This window comes from Thermobia domestica, chromosome 13, assembly GCF_964235325.1.
Source record: "Thermobia domestica chromosome 13, izTheDome1.hap1.1, whole genome shotgun sequence".
NCBI lineage: Eukaryota > Metazoa > Arthropoda > Insecta > Zygentoma > Lepismatidae > Thermobia > Thermobia domestica.
Window position 1 is genome coordinate 59,417,191 of NC_137466.1, and position 17,307 is coordinate 59,434,497.

Here is a 17,307-nt window from a genome sequence, read left to right on the forward strand (position 1 = left end):
TTGGGACCTAAAAATCCGAAGCCTAGAAATCAATATTAACCGTACCTATGACGCCAGCAAAAGCAGAAAGGCGTTTTTCCACATCAAAAAGAATTGACATTTTCAAGGAATTAACTATCCCAAGAAAGGTTATCACCATTGGCTATGCTTTCCATCGGGTTAGCCGTCGGGGGCGCGGTGGCTCAGTGGTAGAGCGTTCACCTCCGGTGCTTGGGGTCCCTGGTTCGATCCCAGCTCGCGCCGTGTGGACTTTGTGGTGGACAAACACTGTGCTCGTGGGTTTTCTCGGGGTTCTCCCGTTTCCTCCCACTTTCTTCATTCCACCATTTCACTCATTTCTCATTATCACCGTCTCCTTTAGCCTGACCGGCATAACCGTGGGACGTTAAACTTAAAGATTTCGGGTTAGCCGTTTGGTTGTCCTTCAACTCCTCCTAGACCGTTTGGCCGATCTCAACCAAACTTAGCACGCTGATAGAGTATGTCGTGCTGAGTGACAACATAGGTCGAAATCAAAAATCCGATGTACCATCGAGGAATAATCACCGAAAAACGCTTGCATAGCTTAACATGGGGAAAAAGTTTTCACGCGATTTTTTTGTCAACAATTAAAAATGGCATTTATTATTGTATAATGGCCATACGTAGTATAATGATTACGTAGTTTAAGCTCGCTCAGCTCATTTCATTGCAATCGGGTACATCCATTGCATTCCTAGTAATAAGAATACCCGAATTCAACCAGCATATATTAGACATTTGCTCCAACCAAAGAGAAGAGAATGGACTTAGTAATTAAATAAGGTGACTAATCGGATAAAATGATTTGCATTATTTTTTTTATTTTATTTTTTAAAACACAATTTTATTTAATTTCACATGTTACATGGTCACATCATTTGCATCTAAAGTTATGCTGATTAGTCAATGAGTCTAGTTTATATCTTCTGTCTCCGATCGTTCGTACTGCAACACCCGAAACCACAATCCACCGGCCACCACTGACATATCGTCGCTGCGCCTCGTAGAACCGCTATGTATTATAACCACAGCTTTTCAGGAGAAGCGAAAAACATTCCAAACTCATAAAGTATTGCCAGTTACAATGAAGCACTTGAAAAATATAGTAAAATTGGTTCTGCGTATATTATGCGCTGGACATTGTTGTAGTTTGCTTCAACAATATTACATTACTATATTTTGTTTACGTAGCACATATCGGCGCCTTTATGAGTACATAGAGGATCAATACTTACGTGATGACAACTTGAAGCGTTTAATTTCAATTAGTTTTTCATTGTTGTGGCGAAACAATTGAATATTCACTTATCACATTATAAGGGACGCTGCCTAACAGTTTTCAGGTTTATTTGGACGGCATAACTCATTTTCGACAAAAACGTCACATAGCGGTTCTTCGAGGCGCAGCGACGATGTACTCGTAAATTGGTTGTTCCATAAGTTGATATTTTTTTGGGTTGGGAACATTGCCAAAGAAGAAGAAGAAGAAGAAGAAACTGTGACGAAAGAATTGTAAACAAGAACGGAAAGGTTAAATTGTAGTTTTCTGACAGAAGCAGGTGATATGTGAATGCAGTGCTTCAATTATTCTTATGAGCTTTAAAGTAATTAAGATTTTCAAGTCACCAAAACTCAATAAAGGCAATCGTTAGTTTGCCGGTTATCATTTTGCAGGGCAAGTGCAAGGTCGTTTAATTGACAGAATGAGACTACCAATTGCATGCTTATCGATGTACTGTCGAGCGGTAGGATTGAATAAAATAGTTAACATTGGTACGTTAATTATCCTAAATTGTCAATCACTTCAATTTATTAATATGGTACCTGTATGTAAAGAAGTGACCTTGAAAAGTTCTGGTCATTTCTGTAAATAAGCTCTGGAGATATCAAAGGATGACGCGTGATGTTATATAATAACCAGTAATGTAATGTTAGGATTTTTGGTAGATATACGTTGGACCGTTTTAAAAAAATATACCATATACTTAGTATTCGTTCATCTTTTTCGTAAATTTAAGGTAAGATATGCCTCATTGCATCTCTGGTAATAACATAGATAAATGAATAATACTGTATTATATGATAATACTATTTTGGACTGAGTTCCTAGACTATCATCCATTCAATCACATGAAAGGCAACAGTCTAAAACTACAAATGTTGAACCTTGCCAACCTTGACTAACATAACCTGGGGGTCATGAGTATAATAGTGTATTTGATTATTGAGGAGTGTAAATTTGGTATGCGATGGAACGTGCCTGTATTCTTCATAGATGATCATCTTCGGAACGAAAATTATTTTACTATAATTTGAAGGTAGAACGGTAACTTCAGGAGCAAGGGGTTCCTCTTTTGACGTCAGTCACGTGAGTTCATAACTGGACTACATTTGTAGGTGAATTTTCTTTGGTTTCCGATTTCCTGCCACATTTGCATTCTATAAATTACTTTCCATGTTCATCCCTCTGTTATCTTATAGGGTATAATCATGAGACAGAAAACTAGAAGTTTCATGGCATTAATTACTGCTGTATCGCCGGACCATACGAAAATCGAAAAAAAAAAAAAAAAAAAAGTACCGGTAATATGATTTAGTTTCTACCACAAAATACTAATTTAGTTTCTACCACAAAATACTACATTGTGACCCTGGCTCACTTTGTACTGATTATTGTTCGAAATACAGTAAACTAGTGCATAAAACACGAACTAATTTGTGCTAGGTGGCTACTAAAAAGCACGAATGCTATCTAATCGAGTCGGGACAAGAACACAGCAGGGGGCGGAGCTGTATCGAAGGGTTGCGACTGTAAGGAGCAAGTGCGTCAGCGGCGGCATGTATATGCATAAAGAGCATAGTGGAAATACACCTTGTCATAAAGTGCATGGCTTACGTGTTACCGATACACAATTTGGGAAAGATACTAAATGCCATCCAAAACGTACTAAATGAGGTTAGGTTAGATTAGATTTGGATAGATGTTCCTCTTCTTTTCTGTAGTTTCAATTCGTTTCTGCTCTCATGACAAACTGTTCGTCTGTTTAGTAGACTATATGCCTTTCACACTATTTCAACAAGTGACACCCCTTATTTCCGTACAACTCGATAAAACTCAAACACTATGTCACAATCTTGCCATTTACGCACCATTTCCACACTGCCTTTCCCATAAATCATAGCAAGTGTATCTCTCCACCAAATAGTCCCTTCCGCCTCTACATATAGTGCCGCTTACAACATCAAAAACAACTAAGTAAAGCAATTAAGTATTTTCTTAATTTCAACTATTCACTCACGCTTCCTCACAAACCAAAATAAATTCATCTGCTAAATTTTCTAAAATTGGCCCGGCGATACAGCACTTAACTTTTTTTTTTTTTTTTTTTTAATAAATTATGTTTACAGGTAAAGTTTGGTAGAAGGGTGGTAGGGTAATTACTTTTAAGATTAAGTTAGTTTGAAATTCAATCTCGCTTTCAACACCGGAACAATGGGTCATGGACCTACATCTTAACATATGATCCGTTCCATATGAGCTTCAACCGGGAATCGAACCCCGATCTGCGCCAAAGTGCACATACTAACTATGTAACTACAAGGAATCTCAGAGAATTTCCCTTGTACTCTATGGAGAATGAAGGAATGAATGTGGTGACTTTTAGATGCTTTGTCCTCTATGTTTATAATAACGTCATCTTCAGAGTCCATATTATCCAGCGATGTCATTGTCTGATTTAAAAAAAAATGTATTCTGAGAAAGAATAATGAGCGTCAAGAGAAAAATTAGTAGCATACCAAATTTCCATTTGGATGGCGTTTAGATTCTCCCCCAAATCTGTTGACAGCATCGGAGCTACTACTGTGACTTATAGTGAACCATTGTGAACGACCTCGTTTATGCGTACACCCACTGTCGCTGACGCGCATACCCCCGGTGGACGCACCCCTTTGCTACCGATCGCGCTCCTGCTCTGACTCGGTTAGATAGCATTCGTGCTTTTTTTACGTGGCCACCCAGCACAAGTTGGTTCGTGTTTTATTCACTGTACTTTTTATCATACGTCATACACTGTATTTATGCTCGTGACTACATCGTAGTTCCAAACAACGAACCGTAACTACTACCAAGTGATTTGGGGAAGAAACTAAATAATACCCTTTTGATTTTATCAAGTAGAAGTGGCTAAATGATGTGATAAATTTTTAATAAATCTTTTCCTTTAAATGTGTATTTCTGTAAAGGCTTCGGCAGTGCTGATATAAAAGATCTGATTTTGTATCTCTGAAACGTTCCTTATTCTATCTTCAAGATTTCCATTATATCTACATAACCACATAATAAGGTACATAGGTGTACTCGAGAAAAATGTGAAAAATATATCAAAGAGCATCTTACAGATTTGAAATCAAAACGTTTTGCTTTAGGTCTGTGGAAACAAGCAAACGTAATGCAAAACCACAGGTTCAGGAACTGCATTTGAAGCTTAAATGTAACATTTTATCTTGTACCGTACATTAAGTTCGGTTGTTTAACCTAAAGTATTTCAGTGTACTTGGCCACTTTTCTCAGTACGGTAACTTGTTAAAATTTATAAACTGTTCCGGTTTTAGATCCCTTATTTCTGCAGAAGTATCCTAGATGAATTATGCAACATTTATTCTCTGAAAATTTTTAGTAACGATGTATTTCTGATTTAAAATTCGTGTGTTGTAATGTTAATTAAGATTATTTCTAGTTTTTGTTCTTAAACTTTCCTATGAGTGAAGAAAACGAACTTCCAGAAAACCATTGATCACTTTCCACAGTGCCAACAAAATGGCTTCTTAGAAGTATGACGTACTGATTAGAAATACTGACACAGAGTGTTAAATAACTCTTCGTAGTGGCTAATGTTCATTGTCTCGGAATTATTAGCAATTGAAGTACTTGACACGGATAGAAACTTGAATAGTGGTTTGAATACAAATTTTACACTGGGTCCTTCACTCTTGTCTCATAGAGCCTCAATACTGAAAAGGGGTTTTAAAGTTCTATGATTCAACTAATAATCTGTTTACATAATAAAAGCATCATTCTCTTCACTAAAAGCAAGGGAATTACTCAACTAATCCTGATCTTCTAAATCATTAGTAAGTGGTTAGAATGAAATGAAATCTTCCCACGTTTATGCCGGGAACGCTAAAGGAGACGGTGATAATAAGAAATGAATGAAATGGTAGAATGAAGAAATTAGAAGGAAACGGGAGAACCCCGAGGAAACCCACGCACATCGAGCATACTAAACAAGTTATTCAATTTATTTTGGCACTTACTGAAAATTTCCAGAAAAGGAAAAAGTTTTAACTCCTCTCTGCCGGTATTGCGAAAAACTAGGGATTCTATCATCCGGGGAGCTCCCTCGTAGCTAAGTGGTTAGCTTACACGCTTTTAGGGTGAGAGATCCGGGTTCGATTCCCGGCAGGAGTTCAGTTGGTTCGGATGGGTCCACGTTTCATATAGCCTCGCTCCTGAAAGGACACTAACTCAAAAATTTAATTAAAGTAAAATCCATCATCTGGGTTGTTAGTGGTACGAGACTTTTTTTTTTTTTTTTAACACTCTTAAAGAATAAGAAGTACTTGAAGAAGAAACTAGTCCGTAAGTATCGTGCCCTCAGTGGTTCTATTCGGCGGTGAAGAGTTAAAACTTTTTGCATCTTAACTAGGGTGCATTGATTTAAATCAAATTCCGAAACAAAATAATTAAAAGTGAAAAATATAAGTAAAATCCCGTTTCTGTTCTGTTATTTCGGTTACGGAAGTTAATAATCATAATACAATGAGACTCAAATGTACAGTATAGTATGAAAACAAGTGTCATGCACAGGATAATTAGGGAAAATCTCGTTTTGAACGGGTAACAGAGCAATCCTGCTTTCTTCTCTTCGTAACAATGGGTTTGGGTTTTTAAATCGTTAACTATTCCACCATCGACATTTAAGACAAAAATTCTTTCGTGTGCGCGTTTGCTTGTTTGTTCCCATATAATAGGGCGTATTTAGAGGGGTCCTATCCCCTCTCCGATTTTTTTAAAGATTTATAACTTTAGGCGAAATTTATTTATTTCGTGCCTCAAGCTAGTTCCAATTTAAAAAAAAAAATATATATGCCCCTACAAAATATTTAACTTTTGTGAAAAAAGTGTCATTTTGATAAACGTTGCTATACTTTTTCCTTAATGCTTAACCTTTTAAATTATATTACCTATTTTTATTGTATTAAAAATTGAATCTTCATTATCCGATTAAAAAAGTATCAATAAACCTTTTTATTTCGTTTTTTTTTTTTTTTTCCTTCAAGACTGGAAGCATTCTAGAACATGTTACATATGCCTTCACGCCTTTCTGCGTCAAGACATTGTGTGTGATGACATCATTTTAAAAAGATACTTTTTGTTATGCCTATTATTCTTATTTTTTGGCGGGCTTACATTTTGCACTCAAAAGATTGAAATTTTGCACACTCGTTCAGTGCACCCCTTAGTATTTTTCAGATGTTTTCAGATCTCTGCGTGAAAACAGGGGGTACAGAGGGAATAATGTAAAAAAAAAAAAAAAAAAAAAATAGCTTTTTTCGAGATTGACATGGAGACATATGAATTGTACCGTTTGAAAGGCTGTTCTATTCTGAAGAGAATTATGTACGAACCATGATCCCAGGATAAATAGGGATGTTTCAGGAAACTGTTACCTGAGATCCTGTTTTATACGGTAATCTGGGGTATTTGGAGGATATTATTTTTTGCGGGCTTACTTTTGCACCTAGAAGATTGAATTTTTGCACATTTATTCAATGCACACATTAGTATTTTTCAGTGTTTCAGATCTCTACCTTAAAACAGGGGGTTGGACCAGAGGGGTAAAAAGGATATTTTTTTTTACAGAAAATCCCTTTTTTCGTGATTTTTCCGCCCCAGATACACGATTGAGACATTTGAATGGTACGATTGAAAATATTTTTATATAAAGAGAATAATGTACAAATCACGACCCTAGGATAAATAGGGATGTCTGAGGAAATGTTTACATTACTTGCGGGTTATCTGGGGCATCGTGGGAATGTTCTTAGCTCATTGTTAAATATTTTCCCCGCCCTTACTATTCAAGACAGCTTGAAATTTTATACACACATTTAGTACATCCCTTACTATTTCCCAGTTGATTTTGAGGTATATGTGTCCAGAGGAGATCAAAATTTGAAGAAAAAAAAATCAGAAAAATCCCATTTTCTCTCAAAATTTCCTGCTTCAGGGACATCATAAGGAAATGTGAATGTTACCGATTCAAAGGCTGTTCTATTCTGAAGAGAATGAGGTATGAACCATGATCCTAGGATAAATAGAGATGATGATATAGCTGCTTGACTGGAAGTCTATAATTTACCTTTTAAAAAAAAAAAAGCCATAATTTAAAAGGGTTAAGAAACATTATTTTGAGATTGATATAGGTTAACAATTGGGGATTAATTCAAAATTCAACCCTAATACTTTCACTTAAATGGCATAATTAGCATTTAATACTAATTCCTAATGCTTTTTCTTCAGTTCGCGACTGTAATTTACGAGGAGAAAGATTTGATTTAAATCATAAAAATCGATTTAAATCAAAAAATCCAACCAAAACTATTTTTTAAAAAAAGAATCATGATTTTTTTCCCCCACCTTGATCTTAACACATGTGCAGTATCAAGATAATTCTTAGTAAGTGAATACTGTAACAGAAGATGTCTGCACCTGAAAACTTATGAAAACTGGGGCCGTGGTGGCTCATAGTGGACCGTTCGCCTCTGGTGCTAGGGGTCCCGGGTTCGATCCCCCCCCCAAGTGAACTTTGTGGTGGACAAACACCGTGTGCGTGCCAAACTTGCAGCATGGGGTGAATTGCCACTTTCACACTTATTGTTGATTGATTTCGACATCCTCTCTGCCCAAAAAAAAAATATGAGGAAGGTAATATAAAGTTTTTTAAACAATTTTATTTTTATTTTTATTTATTCTTTTAAATCAGAAGAGCTTTACTGAGTTGTCATTGAAACAGACGCACATACAGGTCTCGTTGGGGGCGGGGGTGGGGAGAGAGAAAGTGACTTGATGATAGAGCGCTTACTTCTGGTGCATAGGATCCGTAGTTTGATACTAGCTTTGCGCCAAGTAAACTTTCTGGGTTTTGGCTGGGTTCTCCAGTTTCCTCCCATTACGTTCTTTAGAATGATCATCATTGTTTCCCTTAGCCTCGGGGCATAATCGTGAGAGGTTACATTAACAGATAAGCCGCTTGAGTCGAATGGTAAAAGTTTCACTGTGCTTGTCTCTATTAGCGGTCTCAAATAATTTCTGTGAATTTGATCCAAAATGTTGAAGGAATTTAAAAGAGAACCGTAAAAATTTATTTTTGCTAAGAATATGGGATACAGTGCAGTGAAAATCTAAATGGACACAAGTTTAAATGCAAAAAGAAAAATCGTTTCCATAATAAATATATTGTAGTCTCCGCCACGGTTTGGTAAATATCCATGAAAACAGATTTTCTACGTGACACGCAAAATATGTAAAATTCTTGAAAAACTAGAGACCAAGTCTACAAATTAAAATAAGTCGTTTTTTCCCGCTGGTTACATCCGAAGAAAAGAGATTTAAAAGATTCATTCCAAATTTGTATGAGTTTTAGATGGCAGTTATATAAACCGCCATATTGACTTCATAAAGTAGCCTTGTCTGTATAAACAGCAAATAAGTATTATAATTGCGTTCTAAAAGAAACATTTCATAATATTTTACGTTTTAAGTCCTCTATGGTCGACAAAAGTTTGAAGCTAGAAGAAACCATGCTAAAATGAGAGACAATTCTTGCTTTTGATATCCATGCGTTTTCGCGCTCGCCGCGTTTGACTGCTTTCTGCACCCACAGAAACTGACTCCTCATAGCTTTGCTGTCGACAGCTTCGTCGTTTTCAGTTTCCAATGTTTTGTCCGCTTCGTAGTGTGCAACGAGGATAAAACAATAAAGCTATACGCTACACATGTGCTTTTTCTCAGTTTCTATTATTAATATAAGCTCTGAAAGTTTTTTTTTTGACTTGGCTTGTTGCAACCAGCAAGTTTGAAGAAGTATTTTGTGTTCTGCCTTTAAATTCATTTAATTTTTGTTTATTTGTTTCTAAACTTTTTTACGTTTGCATAGAAACACAGTTTTCTGCTTGACGAAAATTCCGTATAATTTACATAAAAAGTGTAACGAAAAGATTACTGTTCCGACCTTGGTCTGCGCAAGTACGTTACCATCAAGGAAAGAAAAAAAAAGGACATTTCAGAAGAAATGATCGAAAAGGAAAGAGGATATAAAGTTTGTTATCCTTTACACAAGTAGCAATGTCACAGTGTACACATCTTAAAAATTGAAGTTTGAATGTTTGATTTTCTCCTTACCTTCCATTTCCCCTCTTAAAAACTAGTAACATGAAGGATTATTTAAAAGTAGAAAATGTTTAAATCTTTAGATTTGTCAAGTAGGAAGTAATTTAGTTTCATGTTAGCGTTGTATTGCACGGAGAGATTAGTATTTTGTAACTTGATCACTATAGTAACCATTGAATCTTAACCGCACTGTGGGTAGTCAATCAAGCAAGAATGATATCCAAAATTACCCCAATAGAGGAGTATATAGGGAACCGATTTTTGATTGTCCACATCTAAGCATCAATCGGGTAGATCAATAAACTTCATTCCTAACTTCTGACCCTCTACATATTGGCCAAAATCTATAATAATCCATCAAGTAGTTCATGAAATTTTCTCTCTCCCGTATGGACGTACAGACAGAGTACATATATAAAGGAGTTTTTGGATAACCAAACACTTCAAAATTTAGGCTTATCATTTTCCAAAATAATAGGTGATGTAAACGTAAGTATATTTATATAATATAAGAGTTGAGTTTGAGTTTAACGTCCCGTTCAGCAGCGAGGCTATATGAGACGTGGACCTACTGATTAACATGGAATCCGAACCTCATGAGCTCCTGCCGGGAATCGAACCCGGGTCTCCCACGCCAAAGGCGCGTACGCTAACCGCTTAGCCACGGAGGAGCTCTATATGATATAAGAACTAAAGAATACTGCTCTTACATTCATCCAACTTTACTTTCAGTCTTTGAATTTAATATAATTAAATTTTAATCGTAGTGTTTCATTTTTGTAATTTGTCTTTCAGTCTGTGCTAGTTCGTGAAAGATTAACATTGTTTCGAGAAGAATTTTCATATTTTAATAATCTTGTTTGGCCAGTTCGCTCCATCGGTGTTAATTTTGAATATTGTATGAATTTAATATCCTAATATTAAACAAATAATCTATATCCTGTTCCAAACATACACAGGGTTGGCAAAATTTTGTGCCTTCTAAAATACTCAAATTAGAACAACATTTTTTTTTCACGTACATTGTTTATTGTATTCCATTAATTCTCTTAAGGTTTTCTATGTGGTACCAGTGGCGGCGTAAGACGAGAGGTGCCTCCGACCCGGGCCCCACTTTGTGGGGGGTCCGTATGGTAGGTAAAAAATAATTACTAAAGAACTTTATTAACATGAGCCGTACAAGGAAAGTCAAAGTTTATAATCCACACCTTCCCTAATAGTAAACACAATTGATTGTCAATCAATATTACACCAAATAACGGATGAGACAACAGAAATATCTATCTAATAAAACTACTCAGAGTGCCGGATTTCTGTAGAAGCTAAACAGGCTATAGCTTACGGCCTCACTCTCTTGGGGACCCGCAAAGTAATTTAAAGAAAACAACTGAATGTAGATTAAAAATAAATAAAATAAAAGTTTTGTTATCCTGGGAGGTCCCCAAAGAAATTTAAAGGAAAAAGCTAAATATAGGTGAAAATAGATAAAGTAAACGTTTCACGCTATTGGGAGCCTCCAAAGAAATTTAAAGGAAAAGGCTGTGCAGATGATGAAAATTAATAAAGCAAACGTTTCAGTCTCTTGAGATGCTGGTCTTCTTGAAAGTATCCAGTCACTTAACTCCATCGCTTTATTGTATTTCTGGTCTGAAGTTCTCCCATATATTGATCGGATCCAAAAATGCCTTCAATCTCAGGATATGGGTTTCAATCAGACTTTTATTCAGTTACAGAGCCTGGTTAACACCATCGATTCCTGGAGACTTGAGCTGGTCGAGGAAATCATATCCGAAGCTGAAGGAAGTTGTAGAGAACGGAACATAACTGTGGGTACACGCAATAGAAGATGCATGCCTTGAGAAAAGCAAAGAATGAACCTCTGACTTCACAGGCCAAAGTAAAGAGCTCTATCAATGAAATCGTAGATAAGATGAGACAACAAATGCATGATCGTTTTACTCAGATGCGTGACCTGAATTGGATTCCTGTGTTCTAACGCTAACTTTGTGCAGCAGTCAAATGATGTGAGCGAGGAAAGGCTAAAAGCATGTTGTTCTGATTTGGCTTTGTTCTACCCGAATGACCTGGGTGGCGTCGAATTATTTTAGGATTGTAAGGATATAATCCGTTCACAAGGTGTGCTCAGAAAGAACAACTTGACTTTTCCCCACAAGGCATACTGAAATATGTATCTTCAACGGTTCTCGAAGCTTACAAAAGTTTGGCAACCGATTTTGATAACACTGCCCCTATCTGTCACATCATGTGAAAGGTCTTTCAGCAAAGTGAAGCTGATAAAATCATACTTGCGCTCCACAATGAGTCAAGAAAGACTCACGAATCTGGCCATTCCTTCTATCGAAAATGAAATAGCATGTACTTTGAATTTTCGTAATATAATTGAGACTTCCGCAACTACCAAACCAAGGAATGTAGCATTCTGAATGCTGGTGGAACACAGGCTAATAAGGCAATGGAACTGACGTCGAAATAGTTTCAACTTAAAACAATAAAGTACAAAAGTACCAAGAGAATAATAAAAATAGCCGTAAAGATCTGTCAATTGCCTGGTAAGGGTGGTAATAAAAAGCTGGATGGTACAATCCCTAGTAGGACTCTGTGCTTACATATTCAATCTATGATATATCCCCAAATATTCAATATATTGAGAATTTTTTGTTATAATATATTCTAATACTAAGTGCGTTAGTAAGTGGTAATGGAAACAGCACAAGTGACAGATTATAAACATGACTGATTTATTAAATACAAAATAATGTAATCATGAAACAAGTGTGAAATTTGGAAACAATAGCAAAAAAGACAAACAGGAGAGAAACATTCTAGTACTTAACTATTCATTGATACTTTGGCAAAAACAGTGGGAGTAAATAGATCATGCATTATCACTGAAGAAAAACATAGCAAAAAATAAGTGAAGAAGACACGCAGGTGAGAAATCAATTTTTGCCATTATTTATTGATAGTTCGGTAAAAATAATAATAAGTATCATGTAGAGATTACTGGAGAGAAAGCGAATGTTAAAATGAATGGGGCTGATTGTTGGAGAAAAACTAATCAAATAAAACTCATGTAGTGTCAACTCATATGAGAGTAGGGATAGATCGTGTAGCCTAAATGTTGAAGTAGGCGAAGATGATAAAGGATTTAATATTCTTCGGGATGAGTTTGAAAGGCTATATCCGAGATTAGGAATGGAAAGGTAACCAGGATAGTTAACATACCAATCGAAGTCATTAAAAATATGGGAGACAAAGGAAAGAAAGAATTGTTCCAACTTTGCAATGAGATATATGAACCAGAAGAGTGGCCAAAAGACTTCCTGAAGACGGTTATGATACCGATGGCTATGAAATCGAATCCAAAGAGATGTGAGGATTACAGAACTATTAGTCTCATATCTCATGCAGCTAAAATTTTGCTCCGAATACTGAACAGAACGTTATATGGACGAACAAATGAAGAAATTGAGAAGGAGCAAGTCGGGTTCAGAAGAGGTAAGGACACAAGATATGCTACTGGATTATTAAGAGCGATCGGAAATGAAATGAAATCTTTGAGTTTTACGTCCCACTATTATGCCGGTGAGGCTAAAGGAGACGGTGATGATGAGTAATGAATGAATAGTGGGAGGAAACGGGAGAACCCCGAGGAAACCCACGCACACGGTGTTTGTGCACCACAAAGTTCACTTGGCGGGGGCTGGGACTGAACCCGGGACTCCAACCACCAGAGGTGAACGCTCTACCACTGAGCCACCGCGGCCCCTGAGAGCGATCGGGGAAAGATTTATAGAGAAAGGGAAAGAGGTGTATGTTTTATTTATTGATCTACAAAAGGCTTTTGACCGCGTGAATTGGGAATTGTTGTCGGAAGTTCTAAAGAAGATAGGGTTGGAATGGAACAATCGAAGACTCATAAGAAATTTATACATGAACCAACAAGTAAGTGTTAGGATAGTGGAAGAACTGACAGAATAGAGTGCAATTGGAAGGGGAGTTCGACAAGGATGCTGCCTCTCGCCAACACCATTTAATGTGTATGTAGAAGAGAGAGAGAAAAAGAGCCTACATGATGATGACGGCATATCGGTAGGAGGTAGAATAGATTAGATGCATAAGAGTCGCAGACGATATGGCGGTTGTTGCAGAATCTGAAAAGGAAATCAATTAAATGTTAGAAAACCTGAGAATAGGCTTTGAAGAATATGGGATGAAAATAAATGTTAGAAAGACAAAAGCCATGTTGATTGGAACGAAGAGGTCTGTTTCAAATATAAAAGTAGGAGAGAAAATAGAACAAGTGAATAGTTTTCGATATCTGGATAGTATTCTTAGTAATAACATGAAGTGCGAACGTGAAATAAAAGCAAGGATAGGAATGGCGAAAGAAGCCTTTAGGAGGAAGAAAAGTCTGTTTTGAATAAAGAGTTGAGAAAAAGACTCATAAAATGCTTCGTGTGGAGTATTGTACTGTATGGGACGGAAACGTGGACATTACGTAAAAGTGATGAAAAACGACTGGAAGCCCTCGAAATGTGGGTATGGAGAAGAATGGAAAGAATTAGTTGAGTCGAGCGGAAAACTAATGAGAGAGTGTTAGAAATGGTGGGGGAGAAAATAACACTTTTAGATATTAAGAAGAGGAAGAAAAACTGGTTGGGACATTGCCTAAGAAGAAACTGTATCATGAGGTACGTCCTAGAGGGTATGGTGGCAGGAAAGAGAGGGAGAGGGTGAAGGAGACTACAATTAATGGATGATATAAAAACAGAAAGATCATACGTGAAGATGAAGAGTTAGCGGAGGGCCGTGGAGCATGGAAGCTTCTCAGCTGCGGCAAGTGACCTGCCAATAAGGGCAGAATACCTATGATGATGATGAGTGTAAACTCAGACAGATGAGAAACCATGAATAAACTTAACCATATGAGAAATTGTACAGGAGAAACACCAAAGACGAGAACCGAACAAGGAAGTTCTAGAAAACATAGAAGTTACATTTAGAAATTGCATCGGTTATATTATTATTTATATTCTTTTTCAATACCAGCATATTGTTACATTTTGTACGTAAATTTGTCTCTAAATGTATTAGAAGCATTACTTCCACTATTCCATCTAATTACAGAACGCGTTTAAATTAGGATAGTATAGGTGTAGGATAAATTCTGGATTCTTTGTTCTTACGTTGTGTTTGTTCTGAAGATAATGTTATTTCTGTTGCGGGTTATAGTTTCCGTTACACTTGTATCCCTAATCCTTTTTCTATCGAGTCCTTTGTTTAGAAATGAATTTAAAAAGAGAAAAAAATTTGCTATGATAGTCCTGGTCCGGTTTTATTTTTAGATACCAGCCTGAAGCATTAAAATAATAGACAGGGATGTTGAATGTCACCCTCGTTTATTTAATATATATCCCAGATTAAGATGGTTTAAACACACATACCAACGGGAAAGGGGAGAGAAGCAAACAGAAAGAATGATTATGCAAATGAACGTCAGAAATAGCAGTGTATAAATCATGATTGTTCGAACAGGGATCCCAATTTGCCTTACGCCGCCACTGTGTGGTACCCAGAATTTTCAACATATTTCCCTTAAATGATAGAAACATATTCTGTGGCCTTTTGGTATGTACACGAAATACGACTTCACGGATCTAATTTCAAGTTTATCAAGAGTTTGAGGTTTACTGCGACCCTGTATATCTATAAGAAGTACTTGGTGGATATGAGGTCAGGACGTCGTGCAGAATACATTCTTGTTCTGTTTCTCACATCGAGGCTATATGAGATAGTTTAAGGTGAAATCAGAAGCACCGTAATGCGTTCAAATTTTAATTCGCTTCCACCGGGAATCGAACCTGGGACTACGAGGTGCAAAGCTAGCCACTAGACCACCTGGAAGAGCTGCAGACCGTTATGTAAGCCTTTGGTGATCTTATCATTTGTCCTGGAAAATTCTTATTGAGCCAATTCCTTAGAGGTCAGACAAACTGCGGGGAGCACCTTGCGTAAATATCACCTCGCGCAGCACTTCCGTGCAGAGATTCTTGGACATACAAGCATTTGTACTGTCTTGAAATAACGCTTGGCGAGCATGACATCTCACAGCAAATAGGGTCCAAGAATATGAGATGAATTACCGCATCAGACTGTCACTATCCGCTTGATCTGTATCCTTTCAACTCTTGAGGAGGAGAACCTAATCTTTTCAATAGTGACTGTTATATCTATTAATGAACCCTCCGTCTCTTCCTCTTCAATATAAAAGCTGAGATCTTTCTAAGTTTCTCCTTTCCAAAGAATATTGTCGGACATGGTGCATACTTTTCTTTTTTCCCATGTAAGCATCGTTTCACAAAATTCCGCGCACTTGCCACAGTCCTCCGCAAACAATTCTTCAAATATAATGAAGTCTCTTGGTCGATACACTGTAACTGTCACGGTAAGTATAACTACTTTCTCTTCCAGGCTGCTTTGTGCATTTGGAAAAACTCCGATAGAACATCCCTTTTCAGAGTTCTGGCTTTTTCCTCAGACGATAACATTGAAGCCCCACAGTTCTTGGGATGTTCGGTACACTATGTATAGTCATTAAATTTCTATGATAGTTTTGTAATTTTTAAAAAAAAATATATATATTTCAGGGTTCCTATGGTCAGGGAAACTCAGGGAAAAAGACTGGAAATCAGGGAATGTCAGGGAAATTTTATAATATATATATTTTTTCTAACATTAATTGTCACCATTTTACAGCGTAGCCAACCATTAATGATCACAGTATGAAGTGTTGCTCAGATTTTGGGTGGTAAGTGGAATGTACGTATGAGCAGTTGATTATTATTTGTCTCTATAGAATAAATGTTCTCATATATAAATATTCACCGTTATTTATTCCTTATTTATATGTCAACGTCATCCGACACCTGTCATGAAAGTTAGGGAATTTCCTGCCGAAGGTCAGAGAGAAGTCAGGGAAATATAGATTTCTCTAGATCAGTAGGAACTCTCTATTTTATTTAGTTCCATTCAGATCATGTCTACGATGTTGACTCTCACCATCGTTGCATCTGAAAATCAGATTGCCATTCACTCATCTAGCAGCAATTTTCAGATGCTTCTTCAAAATGGTTAGTCTACAAACTTTCCCTGTCTCATGTTTGAAACAAATAATTTAAAGCCATGATTCCATTCAACAGAAAAGTGTCGTTATAAAATCTTTTGTACGTGTTGTATTAAAGTTTACAGTGTGAAACATGTACTTTTAGTTTCTCACATTTCCTTGAATAAGTCCATAATTAAGAGGTACACTCATGTCGAAAATGATTGTCGCATATCTATAACTGTTCTTTTAAGCATATAATTGAATAATGATGTTGCAGGGTACTTTCATCACTGATAATATGTGTATAATTGGGAAATGTATATTTGTGGTAAATTTCATAGGAAAAGAATTATAAATACGAAAATTAGAATGAGTAAAACAAAATGTTACTAAATGGACAAGAAAGTTTTGTTTTCGTTTTACTGTTCTTATTTACTGCTCTTCTTACATAAAATTTGCCAGATACATGTCTTTGCCGATTATACACATACTAACATTATAAGAAATACCAGGCGAATTCGTTATCAAATTATATTTCTACAACATATTTATAGACATGCGACAATAATTTTGGACATGAGTGTACGCGTATCCATGTATGCATAAACATATTTTTACGTACACGTTTGTATTTTTATTTTACTCGCCCTAATCCGTCCTTAATCTGTACCCACATTACCAAAATTCTACGACCATTATTAAT

At 36.5% G+C, this 17,307-nt stretch overlaps 1 protein-coding gene across 12 annotated transcripts in view; it reads left to right on the top strand.

Moving 5' to 3' along the window:
- Positions 1-1,449: 1,449 nt before the first annotated feature.
- LOC145668159 (methyltransferase-like 26) overlaps positions 1,450-17,307 on the top strand; it is a 34,831-nt gene continuing 18,973 nt past the window's right edge. For 2 of the 12 annotated variants that reach the window (XM_081735754.1, XM_081735761.1), the window contains exon 1: positions 1,474-1,625. Coding sequence is in view for 1 of the 12 variants with exons in the window: in XM_081735756.1 (XP_081591882.1) it covers positions 1,725-1,794 (70 nt within the window). In the remaining 11 variants the exon portion in view is untranslated. Of the gene's footprint in view, positions 1,795-1,840; positions 2,040-17,307 lie in introns of those variants that run through there. The other 10 variants (XM_081735755.1, XM_081735762.1, XM_081735764.1 and 7 more) reach the window with 9 other exon arrangements.